The 23,229-nt window shown below is 46.3% G+C and overlaps 1 protein-coding gene across 1 annotated transcript in view; it reads left to right on the top strand.

The window, feature by feature from the left end:
• Positions 1–23,229, top strand: part of EXT2 (exostosin glycosyltransferase 2) — a 399,733-nt gene that overhangs the window by 98,044 nt on the left and 278,460 nt on the right. The window contains exon 6 of the mRNA XM_085643454.1: positions 5,040–5,179. Within this exon, the coding sequence (XP_085499580.1) occupies positions 5,040–5,179 (140 nt within the window). The remainder of the gene's footprint in view (positions 1–5,039; positions 5,180–23,229) is intronic.

Below are 23,229 nucleotides of genomic sequence, written 5' to 3'. Positions count from 1 at the left end.
TTTACTTGCCTTTCGTGAGCAGAATGTCGATAAAAAAATAGACAGTGGTAAAGCTGTGCCGCATGGTTTGCTGTTGTCATGGAAATGAGGCTATATTTCATTTGCATCCATGGAATGCTTTCCATATTTTACTAGGACCTCTAAGGAAGGACAGGGAACTGTGAAGTATGAACACTATTTAGCGGTGTCCTGGGGAATATGGATTTCATCATCATAATGACAGCCCAAACTACTCTGCAGATTTTGACCATCATCAGGGTTGCTAGGATTATGCTTCATTGCGGACCAGATTGTGTTATCTAAATTGTGGAGTAAAAAATACAAATTATGCAGTATATTCTTTGGTAGGATGATTTTCATCTGTTTTAACTAGAAACATAATTTTTTTAATCTGCTTGTTACTTGCAAATGCAGTAAATTCAAAGATAGATGATGCTGTTCAAGCACAGTCACATAACTCCACTGTACTATAACAAGGGCAACTTGTCTTCAAACAGTTTATCGTAGATAAACAAAACCTAAATAATCTAATTTGTGTCCTTTATTAGCAGTACTTTCAAGGAAAACAGCTCTTTTAAGCTTGGCACCCCAAAATCAACACATAATATAGAAATACATAATGAGTAATGTGTCATATAGTCCTATATTGCCATCTCTGTATTCTGATGCCATTTGTCATGTAATCAGAACCCCTTCGTGGCAATATTAAACCATAGTTTACAAATGTAAGTGGTTTTGTGGCCTTGAGCCAGATCCAATGCTCAGTCTTTAACTACTTTGTTCAGTGAAATTCCAGTTTTTTTTCAATGACCTACTCAGTTTCCAAACCCTACTTGCACAGCCTTCAACAACGCTCTGCACTCAACCATCAGCAGACGCCAACCTCCACTGCACACAGCCTTTAGCCATCCACTGCAGGGGTTGGCCCTTTCTCTAATCCACAGTGGACAGCTCTAGAAACTAGCCCATACAATGCCTCTCCCAAAGAAGCCATCCGCAGACCAGGAGGTTTTTTCCAACTACTTTCCCATTTCCCTGCTTCCTGCACCATCTAAAATGCTTGAGAAAATAATGAATGGTCAGCTCAAATGGTCTCTCGAATCAAATAATCTTGTTTGTGACTCGCCATCTGGATTCAAGCCCCGTCATAGTACTGAAGTCACGTAGTTTATGATATTGAATCTTGATCAGGGTACTCCGCTATAGTGGTCTTGTGAAATCTCTCTGCGGCCTGTGATACGGTTTCTCACCATATATTGGTATAACTTTTAGCTAGCAGTGCTTCGGTGGCCTTGCTCTACAGTGGCTCAAGTCATTTTATCTGATCAGTTTGAATCATTCCATCTCCCTCCTTATTTGTCTGCTTCGAAGCCACTGAACCATGAAGTTCCATTTGGCTCACCCCTGACCCCCACACTCTTCCATATTTATGTGCTCCACCCCCTTGCTGACATTATTCAGCCTCTGGGATTTAAGACGGTGTCATATACTAAGGACACTCGGCTATTGCTGTCCTTCTCGGAGGCTAACGATGTCATTCACCGCTCTTTCCATCGTGTCTTGTAAGAGTGGCCGACTGCATGAAGCACAGCTGCTTAAAACTCAGTGTCTCTAAAACTGAGGTTCTGCTCTTTCTCCGCTCTCCTATCTGGTTCAGTGCTTGGTGCTCTTCATACCTCGGCCTCCCTCCTTCCCCTGTGGAGGAGGCCAGGAATCTAGGAGCTAGATTCAACAAAGATCTTTCCTGTGCGCCGCAGGTAAAGGCTGTTGCTGGTTCCTGCTTTACTATTCGAAAAAGTCTAAAGATTTCTGAGACTGCTTCTGGAATCAACTAGGAAAACTATTGATCACGCTCTGATTAGCTCTCGCCTGTACTACTCCAATAATGTAGATCTGGATCTTCCAGAATAATTGAAGCAGCGTCTTCAGTTGATTCAGAATGTCTCTGCTTGGCTTTTGCTGATTATTCCCTGCCAGGAATCTATTTCTGGACACTTAAAGTCCTTAAATTGGCTCCCTGTAGGTGAAACGTCTCCTGCTTACTTTTATGGCATTTCATTACAAAGGCCCCGTCTGTTTGAGGAACAGCGTTCAGGCTTACCTTCGTTCCCGTTCCCTTAGATCGTCCAATCAGTTGTGGCTGGTTGTACCTGCCGTTCTTGTATTCTGGGCCGCTCTTTTAGTTTGAGGCATGCAGTAGTGGAGTATGGCTTTGAAGCCCTGCCCACTCTCCGCCTATATTTTTAATTGGCTTGTTTCATTGTCATTATTAAACGCTGGCTTCCGAGTCATTATTAGGCTTGTTAGTTCCTCCTTGGTACTGCCTTGTCTGCATTTATTACCTCCCATAACGACTGGACCTTTTACTTGTCTTGTTACACTGTCTGCTTTATCTTGGCTGTGAGTAATATTTTATTAAATGATTGGGCTTAATCCCACCCACTAACTCGCAGCACGCTGCCTGCTTTTATTTGATGTACTATTGGCTGGCACCCGCGCAAATTTTTATTTATTTATTTTAGTAGCGCCGTTCACTTCAAGTATAGCGGCCGTGCTTTATTAACTTTTTGTTTTTGTTTACTAGCTCCCATGCGGCGCTTTCACATTGATGAAGGCCGCGTGCCTATCTTTAGAAAAGCTACGTCTAAAGAAAGGTGCGCAGCCAACATTAAAGTGAAAGCGCGGCATGGGCGCTTTTAGCACCCCCAAAAACCCCATAATGCTTTTTTTGGTCAAAGCCCCCATGCCGCAGTTTCACTTTAATGTCGGCCTACGACCCTTTCTTCAGGCGCGGCTTGTCTAAAGAAAGGGGCGTGGCCTTCATGAATGTGAAAGCGCTGCATGGGCGCTAGTGATGCAGTAGATCTTGCATTTGCGGGAGTTTAAGCTATTGCATTGCCAATAGCTTAAACTGTCATCAATGCAAGACCTATTGCATTGCACATTCTTGTTATCTTTTGGCCCCTAAACTCTGCAAGTTCTTCCATTCAATATTCAACAGTTCTTGTAAACATGGATGTTAGGCTAATTGTCGCCGTATCATTTACCCTCTTGGACTCCGCTAGCAGCACCAGGACATCTGTCAGACAGCTGTGCGGTTTACAAATGGCATATTTATTCATTTGTTCATTCATTCATTCCGCAAACCTATACTAGTTGCCAACGTGTGCAGCCATCGCCTGCTAAACACTTCGCTTGGCTTTGTGCTATGAGTTTTATCCCTATTGTTTTTAAATGGGAACATTATATTCCCTTTTGTTTTACTCAATATGTTGTCCTTCTTTGCTGCTGTTAAAATGTTAGCTAGTAAAATGCCCACCAGCACTCTGCTTGGGTCAGGCACTTGTCATGGGGGCACACCTCCCACAAATTTTGTGGAATGTCTTTTTATGCAACACTATGAATCTTTTTTTTTTTTTTAACGCATTTTTGAAGATTACAGAGGCCTTCTGTATGCAGTCATGCTTGTCAAACAATTTAAAAGTGATTGGCAGGATTTGCAATTGTTCGAGTTGCTTTTTTAAATGGCACAGATATACAAAAGTGTTAACCCTTTAAAGCCGGCTCTAAACAGATATACATCAAACGAATGAAAGCACACTTTATTAGAAAAGTTTTGCTTTCATGCCAAGCTTGGCATTAATCCATTCAGAGGTTTTGTCTGTACGAATGAGTACAATTTTCGCTGAGAGAAGAAATTTAAAAATGTAACATTTTGCTGCCCTGTTTTTCTCCTGCACAGATCCTAACGAAGATTGGCATGCTAAAACTTTAAATCTTAGCTATCTATGCCAAGAGATTGCTACTTTTAGTGCAGTTCTGTCAAGATGGGGGTGGGGGCAGAGCATACGTTTATAGGAAAGGGAAAAAAGTGCCTTTTGAATGGAAAGTGCAACTGCACTATAGCTATAAAATAAATATTTGATTGAAAACTGAACTATGGGAGTCCCGGTAACTTGTTTTGACCCTTTAAAAGGATGTTTGATAAAATGTAAGCATCTGGCGAATCTTTCAGATTCTACCATGCCTATTCCCCAAAGTGAGCCCAGCAAGCAATACAGGATCAGCAGGTAGAGACAGCACATCAATATATCCCTAATAGAACTTTAGGAAACAGTCTAGAGCCGTGCACACTCTGCGTCAACCCTTCCAAACGGGTGGATATTCGCAAATACTCGTCCGGTCCCAAACTGTCTAAAAGCATAGTAAGACCGGTCATTTAACTTAAGGTCACTTGGGTTGAGTTTCCAGGTGGATACTTTACATAGTGTTGTGGTGTCTAGGAAATGCTCAGTGTGGGTCTCACCTTAATCATTTACTGAGCTGTGTAGTGTAATTTACAATCATTTTCTATTCTACATGTTCAACCTATTATCAGTGGTAAAGGTCCTCCCGAGGCTGATCATTCCTGTAATAGTTAGGTGATGAAATATTTAACTTCATGTTCACAATCCTGAGCTTTTGATTGATAAAAAAAAAAATGTTTATCATGAAGGCAGTGAATTCCTTTAATTCTTAAAATTAAAAGTGAGTCTGCCCTCACTGTAAGTTTACTAAAAAGGATCAAACTGTACCAATTGGTTGTGCAGCCAGTCAGGGTCAGTTGTAAAGGTGATGATTCATTTTCTGACATACTTTTGGTCAGAAAGCCTCATTCTGTCTCAACTTTGCAGCTTGATAATCTCATATTTTGGCTCTTTGGCTTACCTAGGCTTTGCTTTTGAGTGATTATTCTGGTGTAGTGGTGATGTATAAGGTAGGATAAGGCAAGGCTACCCACTCTGTAACTCGCCTAAAGCCACGGTTCCAGATTTCCCGTACAAGTATTGCATTTTATCTCTAGCTAGGTTAGGGGATACAGAAATGATTTGGGTCTATTTGGGAATCGTATGGAGGGGTTGTTTGTGTTACTTTGTCAATGTTGTCAAAAACCCTTACACTGATCCTGATAGGGGTGCAGGTATGTTGGGTGGTGCACTCCCCTTTATGTGCATTGATTTAATTACTTGTGTGACATCTCTGCTTGTTTATCCCTACAGGAAGCCACATTCTGTGTGATGCTGCGTGGTGCACGGATGGGTCAAGCTGCTCTGAGTGACATCCTGCATGCTGGCTGTATCCCTGTCGTGATTGCCGACTCCTACGTTCTGCCCTTCTCGGAGGTTCTTGATTGGAAGAGGTGAGAACAGGATCAGGTTATCCCTTGCTCAGAACCTGGGATCTGTTGCATCTTCTTGATATCTAAATTTCCTATTGACGTAAGATTGCTGCACAGTTCTAGGTATTCCTTTGCAGGACATCTTGATTGGAGTGAGCCGACTATTCATGGTAATAGAGCAAAAAATGAGTGGTCAAATCAAAAACTTTGGATGCAACAGAGGGGAGTGAGTGAGAGTGTAAAATAGAAATATGAAAGACCTAAACGTCTGGTCCAGGATGACATTTTCTTTCATATGCAGAGCACCTGTTCTCGTGTGGCGCAGCTGTTAGTGACCAAAGTTACTGTCTTCGTTAAGGTCTTTCACTTGCCTACACTCCCAGTCCTTACTGATTTAATGAAACTGAGGATGCATGATTTGGTTGGGAAGATCATTACAAAGGCTACTTGTAGTATTTACAGGACACTGGAGATGGTACTGGCATGAAGATGCAGATGTTTATTGGTATATGACAGCCAGCTTCTTAGTTCCAGCACCTCCGCTGATAAACTATTACTGATAGTCCTATAGCAAAGATTTGACAGCATGTGCAAGAGCAGAAGCTGAGAAAGGAAAACTGATGGACAGAAAAAAAAATAAAAGAACAAATTATATCAATGGGTAAAGTAATCATCCAGGTAAGGTTGAGGTCTTGCCATTATCAAAAAAGGAAGTGTCCACTTTTAATAATTTGACTGATCAGTATTCATCTACCTCCGATTCTCCTGCTCCAAACTCTGTCTGAACTCCCACCCGCAACATCCGGACTAGCTACTTCCTAACTCTTTCTTTCACAAAATCTGACTTGCAATCACCATTAAACATCTCTACCTCTCCACTATCCTTTTTATCCTCAGGAAAATTGAAACAAGATATCCTAATGAACGTTCTCTTGTCTCACCGCCCACTTTCACACAGACAACACTATTGGAATGCTTGGAAAACAGTCAGATAAATCAGTTGTCTACCACAGAATGCACATCTTTACATGCTTACTACAGTGATAATTTGCGTCACTTTTATGTTAAACTTCTTTAACTCTATTCCTAACTTTTCTAAAATCAAGACTGGCACACATTGCCATGCATATAATGCAGCTGCCCCTGTTCTAATTTGGCCTATCAACAAGTGATGGTGAAAAACCATCCTATTGGTTAGTGTGGAGTAACATGGTATGTCCAAAACGTCTCTCTGAATGTCTGTATCACATCTAAACTTGTTCTTAAACATTTAATTTTGATTTCATTAAACACCTTAAGGTAAACAAGTACAAAAAGTGCATGAAAAGCACAGCAGCACTTTGATCATAAGCAGAAAAGGCAGAATACTGCTAGGCAACGGGCACAACATATAATATTGTAGCAGTTTAGGCTCTCGAGTCTTAACATCATTTTTCACATTTATAGAGCATAATCTTTACTATGTGATAGTTCTCTAGTCCCATTAATGCAAATTGCGTTACGCAACTTTCTCAGATTTCTTGTGCCAGCTCCGACCCTCATACACATTTCTCAGCCAGCACATACTGATCGATATTCGAGTCGCACGGCACCAGTGTCGGGTACCTCTGATCTCCCCCCAATAGCCCTGCAGCATCCTGACAACCTTGCACTTGCCCTAGATCTCAGAGCATTCTATCATATCTTGATTGTGTGTCATCACTCCATATTCCTAATAACATTAGGTTAGTCCTCCACTTCCCAATACGTGGGTTCCCCAGTATTGACTTCAGTCGGTTACTGGCTTCTTCCAGAAACCCCCCAACTTGGAGGGAAAATCTATATGTTGTGGAAGGAATCACCTGTTTGACCGCTGCTCATAAGGCAGAGGTCCACACTTATTTTTCAATTTTTTCAGTACCTTTTGTGCATAATACATCCTGTGAAGCAAGTTAATCTGCACCTGTCCAAATGGCCTGTTCACATGACTGTCTGAAGCCCTCTTCTATATATTCAATTTCCCCGAGATTTACTATCCAATGCAGATTCAGGCTGTTCAAGTTGACCGGGGTTTTGACCAAAACTTATGAGTCCGGGAGAACGGCTTCTTGGGTAAATCCTCTGACAGCACCCTGTGTTCCAAAGGAGCATAATCTGGTATCTGGGTACCACTTCGGATATGTACTCACAATGCCTGACTAGAGAACAGGTATGAATATCTGGTCCTGGGTTGCTTGCATTCTGTTTCAGGGAGGACCTGGTCTGACAGTTTGGTCTGGACTGTTCACATTGGAGCATGGTCAAGACTGATTTGCAAACTGAGGTGGCATGGTGTGCAAAATAATGATGATTTAGAATGTGGCCGAGTAATTACCAGTGGTTGTGATTAATTTAAGCATTCCATCCATTACCTTTTTGTATACTTTAGGATTGTCTTCCAGAGCAGCCCTTCAAAAGTTGTTCCAGACAGTCAGTGCCTTTTTAACGTTAGACGAGACTTTTTGATTGTTAACTAAATTATATTTTGAATCAAATTACCTGTAGTGGCTTTTAGCCATCCCTCTTCATCCATCAGTCTGTTGTCTTTAACATTTTTCTCCCATAATCTAGAGCATACAGCATGTGGCAGTCGATCATCCCACTTCAACCATTGGCTAACTTTTACTGTGAGTGACCGCATTCTGCTCTTTCACAAAGAATACAACTCAACACAAAGAAAGTTCCCTTCAGTGCCAGAGACTGCTATTGCAGTATCTGATTTTTTTAGACCAAAAACATATTTTTGCCTTTTTTCAGTTGTTTTTATTGTAAAGATAGGTGATAGCCTGGCAGCACCCACACTGTTTCATAAAAACAGTGCTAAAATGCTGACAAACAGCACCAGATCAATTAGCTTTGCCAGTGCTTCTTGTTTATTGGGCCTACACTCGTCATGCCATAATCTTTATTAAAGTTACGTATCAGGAAGATTAAGTTAAGCTGTGAGTGCATTCAGTGGTAACAGAAACTACACTTACGCAGCAAAAACAAGAGGAACGGAAAAAATGGAAAGAGTTGAAATTATTGAAAAAGCTGGAGAAGCAAAGAGCCTTGGAGGAGGTGGGGAAGAAGAGCAACTTGGAAGCAGAGGTGAAGGCAGCCAGTGGTAACCGTCGTCATATATACTGCAACCCTCACGACTTGTGTCGGAGACCTGAAGTCTGACATGCAGGGCATTCGCCAACATGATGAAAGGAATAAGAACTCTCCTAATCCAGCAGTTCCACACACATTACATCAGCATCATATTAGGCTGTTTTTAGAGCTGTTGTGGACACAAGATCATATTAACATGGAGACATGGAGATATCCGCCCCTAAAATCTACATCTGTGTAATGAATGCAACTCATCAGTTAATGTTGATTGTGGAGGTTAGGCTATGGGCCCACAGCAAGCTATTCGGTATTCCGCTACCATGTACTTGCTTCCAATGTGCATCTATGTACCTTCTATGTACTTGGATCTGTGTGTTTGTTACTTTCTCCTTAAAAAGCATATCCAATGCATTACCCTATTTCTCATCCTCTACCTCTTTCAATATCTTTAATCTACACATACTTATTTCCTTTATGCATCTATATACTTTCAATTTACTTATGGATCTACGTATTTATCACTTTCTTCTAATTTACCATATCCAATGCACTACCCTATTTCTCAGCCTATACTTCTCTCAATATATCTTATAGCACAACTTTCTGACTCATCTCAAACTTCTTTCTACTACTCTTTCCAATGCACTACCCTGTTTCTCACACTATCCATCTATCAATATATCCTCTACAACCCCTCTCATTTATCCCAAACCCCATACCACTACTATGATCCCCAAAATAACCCTTTCTAGACTCTCCCCTACTCTACCCCTCCTTGCATCATCTGATACCTTTCTACTTTACCGATTTCCCCCAAAACAAACCTTTCTAAACTCCTTACTCACTCTTACCCTCCAAAACCCCTTTTCACTCCACCAAAAGCCTCCTCCTACTACTATGACCTCCCCCAAAAAATAAAATCCAAATCCTTCACTCTTCTATCCCTTCACTATACCTTTCAATCAAAATAACAGACTAACATGTTCACTTCTCAAATTCCATATTCCACTATACTAATTCACTACTAATCCTTTATGGGTTCCAGAGTAGCGTGCTACTCGCCAATAAAGCGTTTCAACACCCCATCAGGGGTTACAAGCGCTACATAAATGCAAACCCTTTTCCCTTTTTTACCCCTTCTCAATCCAAATAATTCACTAACATATCCACCACTCAAATTACTTTCATGTTTTAATTCAACACTAATCCTTATGGGTTCCAGAGTAGCGTGCTACTCACCCAAAAAAACACTTCAAAACCCTATCGGGGTAGCAAGCGCTATATAAATACAAACCTCTTTCCCTCTTCTATCCCGCCGCCTACCCTTCTCTATCCAAATAACTGAATAACATATCCACCACTCAAATTACTTCATATTTCACTATACTAATTTTCAACACTAATCGTTTATGGGTTCCGGAGTAGCGTGCTACTCGCCAGAAAGTGCTTCAACACCCATCAGGAGTAACAGGTGCTATATGAATGCACACCTTTCTTCCCTTTCTATCCCTACGCTATCCTTCTCACCCCAAATAACTGACTAATATCCACCACTCAAATTACTTCCATATTTCACCGTACTAATTCACCACTAATCCTTTATGGGTTTCCAGTGTAGCGTGCTACTCGCCAGAAAGAAGCCCTTTAAACACCCAATCAGGGGTAACAAGCGCTATACAAATACAAACTTTTTTTTACTCTTCTATCCTTCTGCTATCCTTCCTAATCCAAATAACTGACTAATCTATCCACCGCTTAAAATTACTTTCATATTTCACTCTACTAATTCAACACTAATCCTCTATGGGTCCCGGAGTAGCGTGCTACTTGCCGAAAAAGCGCTTTGACGCCTCGTCAGGGATAGTAAGCGCTATATAAATGCAATTATAATACAATACAATACACTTCAAAAATCAAGAAAAGGATTCCCTACCAATGAGCCAGGGGTGCCTGACTACAGTAGTGACAGTCCTGAGCTAAGGGGCAGGAATATTACAGGACTCGCTCCTAAGTAAAGCAAAGAAAATGGAATGTCACCCCACCTCCATCATACAGCTTCAGTAACACTTCTGGGGTAAGTTTCAGAAAAGTAAGAGTTATTCTCTGAGGCCATTGTGGCCTTCGGTGACAAGTGTGATAGAGGGAACATTCAAAAGCATCCAGATGAATGGGGTGCCTTTATTAGCTGTTGAGCTTAAGGCATGGATGCACGCTCTCCTGGTCCATGCAGCGTGCCAATGTTTTTGATCAAAAGAATAAATGGGGTTTAATTTAGATATCAGTGGGTGGGTTACTCCGTCACATCTGTGACAGATATCCCATTCGCCAAAATATAAATTCCCATGGGATATAATAGGATTTATATTTTGGCGGACGGATTATCGATCACCGTGGTGATGGAGTAACCCATCTGCCTAGTTCTAAATCAGGACCTTAATCAATGAACAGGCGGTTTATTACCACACATTGAAATAAAAGATGCTTGTGGAGGCACTCCAGATATATGAAGACATGAAGAGACGTGTCGCATTTGGCAAGTACGTGCATGAACAGGGTTGGTACACAACCCTCATTGTGCTCCATATAACTGATACTACTGTGTCTTGAGCTGAAATATCTCCCCAGAAACATGCAACATGAGGGACAACAACTGCATCAAAAAAAAGAAGAAAAAACCTATTTCAGGTGGAGGAGCCTAGCGCGCAACCAAGATGGCCGCGTAGGTGCGAAGCTCCCGAGGACCTCCGCGACCTCCTGAATTAATCCTGATTATATCCTGTCTTTGACGAGGGGACTGTGTCTGTGTACCCGAGCTGAGGCGGCACCCGTTTTCCGTTTTCGAATCGGACCCCGGACACTGGTGGGAGCACCGATCGAAGATTGCGGCCTTCTCCGCGCCGGCCCCCCGGATTGGAGTTGTGGGGCGATCCGGGGACAAAGCGAACAACAACGGCGGGCAGGGCTGGGCGACTCGCGTACCCCGCGCTTTCACTTTCGCTTTTGCGCCCTCCTTGCCCTCAAGCGAGGTAGGGTTGCGGAGCGGGGTGCGGTGGTGTGGCCTTGCCCCTGTGCCCGGCTGACCCGCCGGCTGTGAGTTGTCCTGCGGTGCAGTGGTCAACCCCCCCCCGGAACCTGTGAACTGGTTTATCGGCCCTTTCGAGGAGATTGGCACGACTTCGGGAGTGCGACATGTCCACAAAGCAAGATGGCGACCGGGCCAAGGTGAAATCGACCCGCCGCGGCCCGGCACCTCAGTCAAACAGTATGGACCGCTACACCCTCCAGAAGGGATCCCCAGAGGCACAGCGTACATCCCCCGCGGGCCCGGCTGAGGCGTCTGCTCAACCCGCGGATCTGACCCTCCGGGACGTCATGGGCGCCATTGCCGAAATGAAGGCCTCGGTGGACCAGCGCTTTGATACTCTGGCGCAGAAGATAGACTCGGCCCTGGTGGAGGTGGGCCTGGTGAGAGCCGACTTGTCTAAAACAAATGACCGGGTCGATTCCCTGGCCCACACCACCTTAAGTCTCACTACAGACGTGGCGGCCCTTCAAAAGGAGGTGCACCGGCTTGGCCAGGCGAGCGCCATGATGGACCGTCGATTGGAGGACGCCGAGGGTCGGGCCCGGAGGAACAACGTTCGTATTGTCGGGGTGCCGGAGGGACGGGAGGAGGAGGCGGCAGATTTGTTTGTGGAAGACCTGATCCTCGCCCATCTCCAGCCCCGGGGGCTGAGTAAACTTTTTGCGGTGGAACGTGCTCACAGGGTCCCCGGAGGAAGACCTAAGGTCGGAGCTCCGCCGCGGCCTCTCATTGCCCGGATTTTTAACTTTCGGGACAGAGACGCTATCTTGCAGACTTCCAGGCTACAGGGACCGGTCAAGCTTGATAATATGGACGTGAATTTTTACCCTGACTTTACTCCGACGGTCCAAAAGCAGAGACTGAGTTTTCTCGGAGTTAAACGTCGCCTACGGGACATGAACCTTAAGTACTCAATGCTTTTTCCAGCTAAGCTGAGGGTAGAGGTGGATGGTCGCACGCATTTTTTTGACCGTCCCGAGGCGGCTGGGGACTGGTTGGATACTCTGCCTGGGGATCGGGGCCGGGGGGGTGGGGGGGGTGCGGTTGGCGGGGAGGGCGCACCGGATCAGAACTGAGGGGTGAAAAGTAGGCCTTGCTCTGGACAACATTTTGGTTACCATTCACTGATCGTGTATGTTCCCCTCCTATGGAGGTCGTACGGGGTCCGTTGGGGGCTTTCCCTCCTCCTCTGGGGGACTAGTTAGTTTTTCATCTATGGGGCGACAGGCACACTGCACTTTGGGGGGGCTGTCTGGGCTCATGCAGGGGTGCAGGGAGGGGGGAGTTCTGTTGGGATGGGTGGGTGGGGGTGGAGTGTTGTTTGTTTGCACCGCAAGGCGAACCCTTTACTGTATTGTTGTTTTTGAGATGCTCTGTGGGGGACGATTGATGGCTTCCATGTATGATGGGGGGTAGGGACCTGACTGTGTTATCATGGAATGTTAACGGACTGGGGGATAGGATTAAGCGTGGTGTGGTCCTGCAGTATCTGAAACGAATTTCACCAGATGTGATCTTCCTGCAGGAGACACACCTTATAGGTAATTCCTTTCATGCCATGAATCGGAGAGGCTATCGCTTGGTGGCCCATTCGGGCTTCACCTCGGGCTCGCGGGGGGTGGGCATCATGATTAAGAACTCGCTCCCATTGGAGATTGATGAGGTGCGCCATGATGAGAGGGGACGTTACACTGTCTTGGTGGGTAGAATGGAGGGCAGAGTGGTCGTTTTTGTATCAGTGTACGTTCCGCCGGGGTTGCAATCTACCACGTTTGCGGACCTGGGGCGCCTCCTCCTTGACCTCCCGGATGGGCTTCTGGTAGTTGGGGGGGACTTCAATGCGGTGGCTTCAGGGTCTATGGATCGTCATCCCCCCAGGGACCTCCCCCGGGCACAGGCGTGGCTGTCCGGCCTCTTAGATACCCTAGGATTGGTGGATTGCTGGCGACTAAAGCATCCCGCTCAGCTGCAATACACCTTCCACTCGGGCGCCCATGGTAGCCTCTCGCGGCTTGATTATATCCTTGTTCCTGCGGCCTCTGCTGGGAGGGTGGGAGAGGTGCGCCATTTGGCGCGGGGTATTTCAGATCACTCCCCACTACTGCTGCATCTGGATGTCTTCCCGAGGGGGGAGGGCAGGGTGGCCCCAATTAATGCCTGGTACCTGCACGACCCCACTATTCGAGCCGAATTGATCAAATCCTTGCAGCGGTACTTTGAGGAGAATGTGGGGTCTGTCCCTTCTGCCATCTCCCTTTGGGAGGCTTTTAAGGTAGTTCTTAGGGGGGAGGCCCTCTCCTTTATCTCCCATGCCCGGAGGCGCGAGCGGGAGTAGGTAACCCGGGTGGAGGCCGAAATTACTGAACTAGAGGGTGACCTGGGGAGCGGGGTGACGGATGCCACATTGCATGTTCTACACCTCAAGCAGGCGGCCTATAGGGCCCTCGTCACGGAGGCGGCCAGGGGCCTCAGTAGAGAGCAACAGGGGCGACTGTATGATGTGGGTGATAAGGCTGGTAAATTGATAGCGTGGTTGGATAAAAAGGAGAGAGCGAGTCGTGTGGTTCCGTTGATCGAGAGGATGGATGGTGTATGTGTCACCGAGCCGGACGCCATTGTCTCCTGCTTCGCGGATTATTTCCGCGAGGTATATTCCCCGGTTTCTCCCTGCTCGGAGGAGGATTCCCATGCCCTGCTTCGGGACATCGCGCTGCCCTCCCTTTCGGTGGAGGACAGGGATTCGCTGGACGCTCCTCCCACCTCGGACGAAATTGCCCTTGCTATCCGCTCGGTCGCGTCTGGCAAGGCCATGGGCCCCAATGGCATTCCTATCGAGCTGTACAAGCTGCGACCGGATGTGCTGGCGCCCCACCTGCGCGCGATGTTCCTGGCGGCCTGCTCGCGGGGTTCCCTTCCGCCGGACCAGCGTCTGGCCACGATCGTGGTGATCCACAAGGAGGGGAGGCCCCGTGAGCGGGTCACATCCTATAGGCCTATCTCGCTCTTGAATGCGGAGCCCAAAATCCTCGCCAAGGTGCTGGCCAACCGGCTGGTCGGCGACTTGGTCCACCAAGACCAGTCCGGCTTCATACCCCATCGTAACACGGCCCTTAATCTGCGACGCTTGCACGGGGTGCTCGCGCGTGTTCCGTTCGTGCGGGAACCGGCCATCTTGGCGTCCTTGGATGCCACCATGGCGTTTGATACGCTTGAGTGGCCATACATTTGGGCGATGCTGGCGAAGTTTGGCTTCGGACCGGGCTTCATCAGCTGGGTCAAATTGTTGTATTCCGGCCCATTGGCGCAGGTGGTGGTGAATGGACGAGTTTCGGCCCCATTCGCACTGGGACGGGGTACGCGACAGGGCTGCCCCCTGTCGCGCTCCTGTTTGCACTGGCCCTGGAGCCCCTGGCGGAGTGGCTGCGGTGGCACCCTTCCATCCGTGGTCTCCGTTGGACCCCCGAGCATGAGGACCGTGTGTCCCTCTACGCTGATGATATCCTTCTATATCTTGCCTCCCCGCGTAAATCACTGATCGTCCTAGTTGATGTTTTGCGCTCATTCGGTCGCAACTCAGGCCTAGTCATCAACTGGGCGAAATCCTGTGTATATGTGCTTGCCGGGGAGGCTCCGGTCCTACCACGGGACTGTCCGATCCAGATCGCCTCCCAGGGGTTTCGGTACCTGGGTATATATATTACTCTGGACCCGGAGGCCCGCTACGAGCGGAATTTGCTGCCCCCCCTCCAGCGCTTGAAGGAGGACGTGGTGCGTTGGCGGCGTCTGCCGCTTTCGCCGCTTGGCCGAGCGGCCTTGTTTAAAATGATGTCGTTGCCGCGCTTTCTGTACGCTCTCCAGAACACTATGGATTTGGTTCCGGCGCGCTACTTCCGAGAGGTGGAGAGTTTGCAGCGTCGCCTGTTCTGGGACGGGAGGCCACGTATCGCCTTGGCTAAATTGACGCTCCCGTGGTACGATGGGGGGGTTGCCCTCCCGGATATTAAACGGTATTACTGGGCCTCCCAGCTAGCTGCGATTAATCATGGCCTTTACGGGCCCGCCCTGAACCCGGCATTTGAAATGGACAAGATGCTCCTGCCCGGTGGCGACTACAATCGGGCGCTTTACTCTGGCGCGCCGGACCCTCGCCTGACGGGACCGACGCATGTCATGGTGCGTGTGTGGCACGCGGCTAACGCAGCTATGGGGTGGAAGGACCGTTTGACCCGGGCGTCACCGCTATATGCATCGGCGAGGTTGGGCTCCTTGTGGACCTCGAAGGGATTCGAGAAATGGGACACGATCGGCATCAGCACAGTGGGAGATCTCTGGACGAGGGGGGGATTCAAAACTTTCGAGATGCTGCAGACGGAGTTTCAGTTGCAAGGCAGTGAGTACTTCCGGTACTTACAAGTCCGCCACGCGCTGGGCTCCGTCTTCCCGGATGTCGCGTCCATTCCGGAGTCTTCCCCCCTGGAGGACAGATTGCTGGATGGCCATGTCCCAGACAGCACGATCTCCCTCATATACAAAAAACTGATTAACGACCGATCGGGCCTGCTGACTGGCCTCCGCGAGGCCTGGGTTGCCGATGGGCTGGAGTTGGACGACGAGGACTGGATGTCCGCGGTGGCTTCTCCGAAGGAGGTGGCCATCCCGGCTCGCCTTCGCTTCGTCCAGCTTAAGATCCTCCACCGGGTCTATGTGACGGGGCCAAGGCTACTACGTATGGGCTTAGCTGAGGATGGACTGTGTAAGCGTGGCTGTGGTGCTTTGGCAACTTTCTTGCATATTCTGTGGGAATGCCCAAAGGTGGAGCGATTCTGGCGTGGTGTGCATGAGGTCCTGCGAGTGGTTACGCGTGTCGTGCTGTTGCCTGAAGCGAGGAGATGCTTGCTGAATGTGTGGGAGCCAACTGACTACTCGGTTCCGCAGACGCGGTGGGTGACTCTGGGATACATGATCGCTAAGCGTGACATTGCTCAATTGTGGGGATCCCAGAGGCCTCCGGCGGTGTCGGCCTGGAAAGAACACATGGATTGGTGTATGTTTCGTGAAAAGGTGGTGTATGTTGCGAGGGGTAAGCCTGGGGCGTGGGTGAAAATCTGGGGCCCCTGGAACGCCTATCGCGGGGGTATTTGCGAGCCGCCGCTGCTGCCGGCTGCTTCACCAGCTCCGTCCCCCTAGCCGACCCCCTCCCCCAGCCATGGGCACGTGGTTCCCCAGTCCCTGATCTGTTCTCATTCCCCTCTTCAGAGTTTGGCGATTGGTTGGGGTCCCCCACTTAAGGAGCGCGTGCTGTCACTTGGGATTGCGGGTTGCCTTGCGGGTGTGGTTGTTTTTGTGTTGTTGTGTTTTGACAAAAGGAAACCGTATTGTTGGTTCGGAGTTATGTGGCCTGCACTGCTGATATCTCCTGATTTACTCTTTTCGCACCGCCAAGAGATTTTTCTGTATGTATGTCATATGCTACTGCTACTCTAGCGGCCGGCCAGAAGGTTGTAGGCCCATACTTGTAACTATTTGAGATTGTAATAAACGGTTTCAAAAAAAAAAGAAAAAAAAAAAAAAAAAAAAAAAAACCTATTTCAGGCAAGCATCCAGTAGGTTTCACTTAAACAGTGACCTCACAGAGAATTAACAAGGACAGAGCATAGGCTGCATGGCCCCAGGTGGCCACAAAGTGACCGGAACAATCTGTTTACCTTATCCAGAAACGACACAACTCTGAAAATTGGTGCTCTATGAAGAAAGCCCTCAAAACACTGATATTGTAAAAAATACTATTCTACATTACCAACTGCTTCTACATCATTGGAGGAGGATTGTACTCAGAAAAGGATACATCATTATCCAGGTACAGAGTATGTAAGGGCTTCAGCAGTACGATACTTTCTACTCACCCACAAATGAAGAGAAAGATTAGATTTAAGGTAGTAATCTCCCAAGAACTCAGATCATACTAAATACAAGGAACAAGACACGAGATACAGCTCTACACCGTATTCACCATCTGACCAATTACATACAGTTTCAAACAAGCACCTAGACTGGCCAACATTGTGATGTTCAGAGGGGATGATGCATGGACCATGTACTTTATGGATCCAAGAGTTGAGCAACAGTTAGAACCTTATCTAACCAGACCTGTTCCATGCTCATGAGACTGTATTATTGTATCATTCAGAAAATAGCTTTGGAGCATGAGGAGGCTGTGCAGAAGGGAGAGGAACATTTGATCATCGAGAAACTATCTAGGGAGAAAAAGACTAATCAACCTATCAATGCTGGAAACTGTGTTAAGATCAACAGAGAAAATGCAAAGCAATAATGAAAACTGCAGTTAGCATAGCACAGTAAGGACATATAAGGCCGCTGTTCATGGTCAAATTTACATGAAAGGGCATATGTATTCTGCTTCAGTGGTGTTGCACAGGTGTGTACACAAGGCATATGGTATGTCCTGGCCACTACCAGATAAATACTGTAAAAGTGTAGGAGCTGCAGGCAAGTGAGTTGCGTTGGGATCAGACATGCATTGGTCTTTTACTAATTCACTGGTTTTGGTAGATAAGCATGATCAAAGTTTGTGGCAGGAGATGGAGAAACTGTTACAATACTTAACCAGAAAGTGGTAGAAAAATAAGCACAGGCAATAGTCACTGAAAGAAAAACAATTTCAAAGGCCACCATTCCTTGTGTTTTGGATGCAGTCGACGCTACGTGCAGATAAGTTAGCACAAGCATTCTGCTTAGGAGTCATATGTGGTTGTACTTTAGCCTTGCTTGGTATACCTTTTGATGGTGACCATCTTTTTGATCTCCGGTAGACAGGATGCTAAAGAACATAAAGACAATGAAACCGTAAAGTCTGGGGGTGGTGTTGGGATTATACAAATACTGGTACTATTAAATATGCAAAAACCAAAGGAAATGATGGACGGAGTGTTGAACAATGCAAGCACTCACCCCCAGTCAACAGATCTGGGTTTGATCCATCACCGTTCTTTAGCCCACTCTGCCACCCCAGTTCAGACATGGCCATATGCAAATCAGTCAGACCCTGTGCCTCATTGGAACAGTCCAGCCCGAACTGCCAAGCCATGTCTTCCCTGGACCGGAAACAAGCTTCCTAGGACCGGTTTCTGGCATTTCAGCCGTCTTCAGCCAGGCTTGCTTGAATCCAGTGGCAAAGTGAGCAAGGGACTCACGTCTGAGCATACCTTGCCAACTTATGGCGAACAAAGCAAAAACCAAAGGAAATGATGGACGGAGTGTTGAACATTGCAAGCACTCACCCCCAGTCAACTGATCTGGCTTTAATCCATCACCGTTCTTTAGCCCACTCTGCCACCCCAGTTCAGACATGGCCATATGCAAATCAGTCTGACCCTGTGCCTCATGGGAACAGTCCAGCCCAAACTGCCAAGCCATGTCTTCCCTGGACCGGAAACAAGCTTCCTAGGACCGGTTTCTGGCATTTCAGCCGTCTTCAGCCAGGCTTGCTTGAATCCAGTGGCAAAGTGAGCAAGGGACTCACGTCTGAGCATACCCTGCCAACTCATGGCGAACAAAGTAAAAACCAAAGGAAATGATGGACGGAGTGTTGAACATTGCAAGCACTCAACAATTGTTGACATTGTTCTGCATTCTGTCCATCAACTGTTTTTTTGCATTTGTCACCCCAAGTGGGAAGGTATGCTCCGACGTGAGTCCCTTGCTCACTTTGCCACTGGATTCAAGCAAGCCTGGCTGAAGACAGCTGAAATGCCAGAAACCGGTCCTAGGATGCTTGTTTCCAGTCCAGGGAGGACCTGGCTTGGCAGTTCGGGCTGGACTATTCCCTTGAGGCACAGGGTCAAGACTGATTTGCATATGGCTGGGTTCAAACTGGATCGGCATGGTGAGCAAAAAAGCGATGGATTTAGGCCCAGATCTCTGTACTGGGGTGAATGTATAACATTGTTCTGCATTCTGTCCATCAACTGTTTTTTTGCATTTGTCACCCCAAGTGGGAAGGGTATGCCCAGACGTGGGTCCCTTGCTCTCCATGCCGCTGGAATCAAGCTATCCTGGCTGAAGAGGGGTGAAACCCCGAAACCGGTCCTAGGATGCTTGTTTCCAGTCCAGGGAGGACCTGGCTTGGCAGTTCGGGCTGGACTGTTCCCATGAGGCACAGGGTCAAGACTGATTTGCACATAGCTGGGTTCAAACTGGAACGGCATGGTAAGCAAAAAAACGATGGATTTAGGCCCAGATCTCTATACTGGGGTGAATGTATGACATTGTTCTGCATTCTATCCATCAACTGTTTTTTTGCAACTATTAAATATGCCCCATAAGTCAACACAGATTTTTAAAAGGCCAAGAAAATGGAACAGCAGCAGCTTGCACAAACCTCAAGATCAGTGTTACAGTTTTTGGGGCATTACAAGTTCAAGGTCTAATGGGCCTCAACTTCAAACGCCTCTAGTTGGGAAGATTGAGGGGATTTCCATATTAAAGTAGAGAAATCCCCACAGATGGGTTGTTTTCAACAGTACAGAAAAGATATTGCATATAATTCAAACCATTGCCACCAAACCACACTCAACGAAAACACAAACCTACCAAAGACTATTTACTACTTTTGTTGGAAGATATATAATATCCCACATATGCAAGGGTGCATAGACGAAGTATAATTGGCGGAAAAAGGAAATAGGACTGTTTTCACTGTTTTCTCATCCTAAACGAGGTTGGCTGGCTTAGAATAATTATGGAATTGTCACTGCTAAACTGAGCTATGTAAAAACAATTCACTTCAAAATGACTCCCCAATTTCCCTGGGAGTCTTTATAATGAAACTAGATTTGAAAGATGCATACTTCCATATTGCGATACATCCAGCTTACTAGCGGTGCCTCCAAGTTGTGTTCAGTGAAAAACTTTACCAACCGCAGTATTGTCTTTTAGATTAAGGTCCGCTACAAGGTTGTTTACAAAATGTACAGTGGTGGTGGCTGCACTTTTGCATCTTCAAAATGTTCTTACCTACATGTCTGGTTGATAAAGGGGAACACACAAAGAAATGCAGGTTACATTCCTAACACGCAGTGATGTTGATACACAAATTGAGATTTTCAATCTCTCCCAAGAGTTCTATCTGCAGCCAAAACCAATACAGAATTTGTTGGGTTCATGACTCAATCTGACCACAGCAAAAGCCTTTCCCATAGTGCATATTTCAGAGGAGAACAGTTCCTCTTGACCAATCATCACAATATCTGACAGAGGGGAACTGATGAAATTATTGGGCATGATGGCTTCTACATTGCATTGATTCCCAATGCAACTCCAGATGCTCCCAATTCATTATTGGGACAGTGGTGCCAAGCAACGGACTGGGGTCTAGGAGGATATAGTGTTGCTGTCTCCCAGGACACACAAATCACAGGAAGAGGTGAAAGAGCAGGGAACATTTGTTGCTGCCTAAATCTTTTGCAGTCCTCGAGCTGCAGGTTCGAGTTGCATCAAACACCTTGTTGACAGGCTGGTATTTATACCTGGTTGACGTAAGGATTTACAATAAGAGGTCACCAATCGAGGCAACACAGCATATCAATGTGTTGTCATTGAAAGCCGTGTCTATAGCTCTCACAGCTTTTCTCAAAGAGATGCAGTAAAAAGCTTTGTCAATGTATGCAGACATTATGACAACTTTGTGTTACTTTCAGAAGACAGTTGGACTTACCTGCCTCTGTTTTTGAAGGTAGCTCAACAGATTTGGCATTGAGCTCAATGGGATCCTATAAATCTCCTAGAACATTTACAGGGAATGGACTACAACTTTGCCACTATTACCTGGAAACATGAGTAGGAGATCATAGCGATTCTCCTATTTAAATGACAAGAGAACCTGAATTTCACTAACATTATGCATTATCCCTTGAATGCAAACGTAAAAGACATACATCATAAAGAAGGGTGTTCCATAACAGAACCTGCAAGTCATATAATAGGACCATGCACATCACAGTCTGCCTCCGCGAAAAGCAGTAAGAAACTCTCTCTCCATGTTCAAACGAAAGTAACAATGAATCCAAGGACAACTGTAGAACATCAGTCGACTGAGGTCTCATAGGACAAGAATACTGAAAAAACTCCAACAATGACAACAGTCCTCCGAGGAGAGAATCCAGTCCGTAAATGAACTACTGGCTGTTATATGAATCAAGATACGCTGTTAATGCTCTATCTCAACCACAATTTTTTTTTCTGCAGTTAATTAGCATTTGTAACATTAGATAATAAGGATTGCAAAACAAAGTATTCCTTATAACATTAGTTTATGAATCATTACCACTACATCCAAACTTAAAATATTCCCATAATAAACACAAACATTAGTTCCCCTACTTTTCCCCGCCCCCCCTTTTTAGGTCTCGCCTGACCCAGTGCATGTGCTGGTCTGGCGAGACTTTTAGTAAGGGCTTCAAAAAATGCTACCATGGCCAGCCTACAGCTTATGTGCATGTGCGCGGCCGCACGCTTATGAGCAGAGGCGCCATATGGCTTTCCTCGTCATGCTCATTAAGCGCATCGCTCGCAGCGCTTGATCACGATCATTTTCCTGGCCACGCGGCCGCTTTGATGTTCCTCTCATCCTCAGTCCCTTCTCTGCCTCTCTTCTCCTTCCCAACTCTCGCTTCACATCCTTTCTCCCACTTTTCCGTCTCTCTTCTTCATACTTTCTTTGTTACTTTCACCTTAACTGTTTTGTGCCTCTATCCCCAAGTTTTCCACCGACTCTTTTCCCTTTGTTTTCCCCTCTCTCTCGTGCGTTCTTCCCCTCTCTGCCTTATCCCCTGGGTCTCATTCTCTCGCTCACTCGGCATCTCTCAGGCTCTTTCATGTGAGGACGAGGGGTCAGGGCGGGGCAGTGCACAGTAACATTAGTAGGCAGTTCAGTGCGAAACTGGTCAGAGACTGGTAATAATCTCGTAGGACGTATTCAAGCGTGTTCTGCCATCCCTGGAGTATGAACAAACGCTGCCATCCTCACACGGTTTCAGCCTTTTAAAAGGAAAGACTGAGTATTTTATTTCGATTTTGCAATCGTAACCTCCGCTGCATACCACATAGCAGAACATCTTGTCGTTTCGGTTGTATGAATGAAGCTAGGTGAGTAATTCTGGCAGTTGCAACAAATATTTTTCCTGCCACATGATATTACAGCAATGAAAAGCGCACTCTCGCTCCCTCATTTGCAACAAAGTCTGACATGATTTTAATTCCATTATTCCGCACCCTTTTATTGACTATAATAATTTTAAAATTTCTTCTCCTGCCGTAAACCCGGTAATTCAAAATGAATGTAAGAAAAGCAGTTAATCATTTTGTTGGGAAGGGTGTGATTACTGTTTTTGAGTGATAGCCCAAATGTCACTGGTGAAATGTGTACAGCTGCTTGGTGCCTCTGTGCAGGAGTATCAGCAGTAGTTTCCCTTGGTCGCTGCTAGCAACATGCGAGTAACATCTGCAGACCAGTCTGGAGAATTGAGGGAACAATCATCTTGTGCACATTTTTTGATATTTCACAAGGCACCTCGAACCCACGCAGTTTACATTTAACAGCTTCTTCTGTTGCATTGCCACAGAAATTATTTCATTTGTGGAATGTGGAAAGCAGCAGAGCTAAATTGTAGAGAAAATGCATTCATTTAATTGAACTGATTTCACTCTTAATTTAGATTGTCGAAGACACCAAGGAATTGGCAGCAGAGTTGGAAGTTTCGAGGCTTATGTAATAAAGTAGAGTGTTTGCTCTGGCTTATGTCATCACACGTCAGCATTCATATGTTGCCCTTTTGCTTTGTACTGAGAGCCCATC

This window comes from Triturus cristatus, chromosome 3_1 (genome assembly GCF_964204655.1).
Source record: "Triturus cristatus chromosome 3_1, aTriCri1.1, whole genome shotgun sequence".
In the NCBI taxonomy this organism is placed as follows: domain Eukaryota; kingdom Metazoa; phylum Chordata; class Amphibia; order Caudata; family Salamandridae; genus Triturus; species Triturus cristatus.
This window is presented reverse-complemented; position numbering and strand designations above follow the sequence as displayed.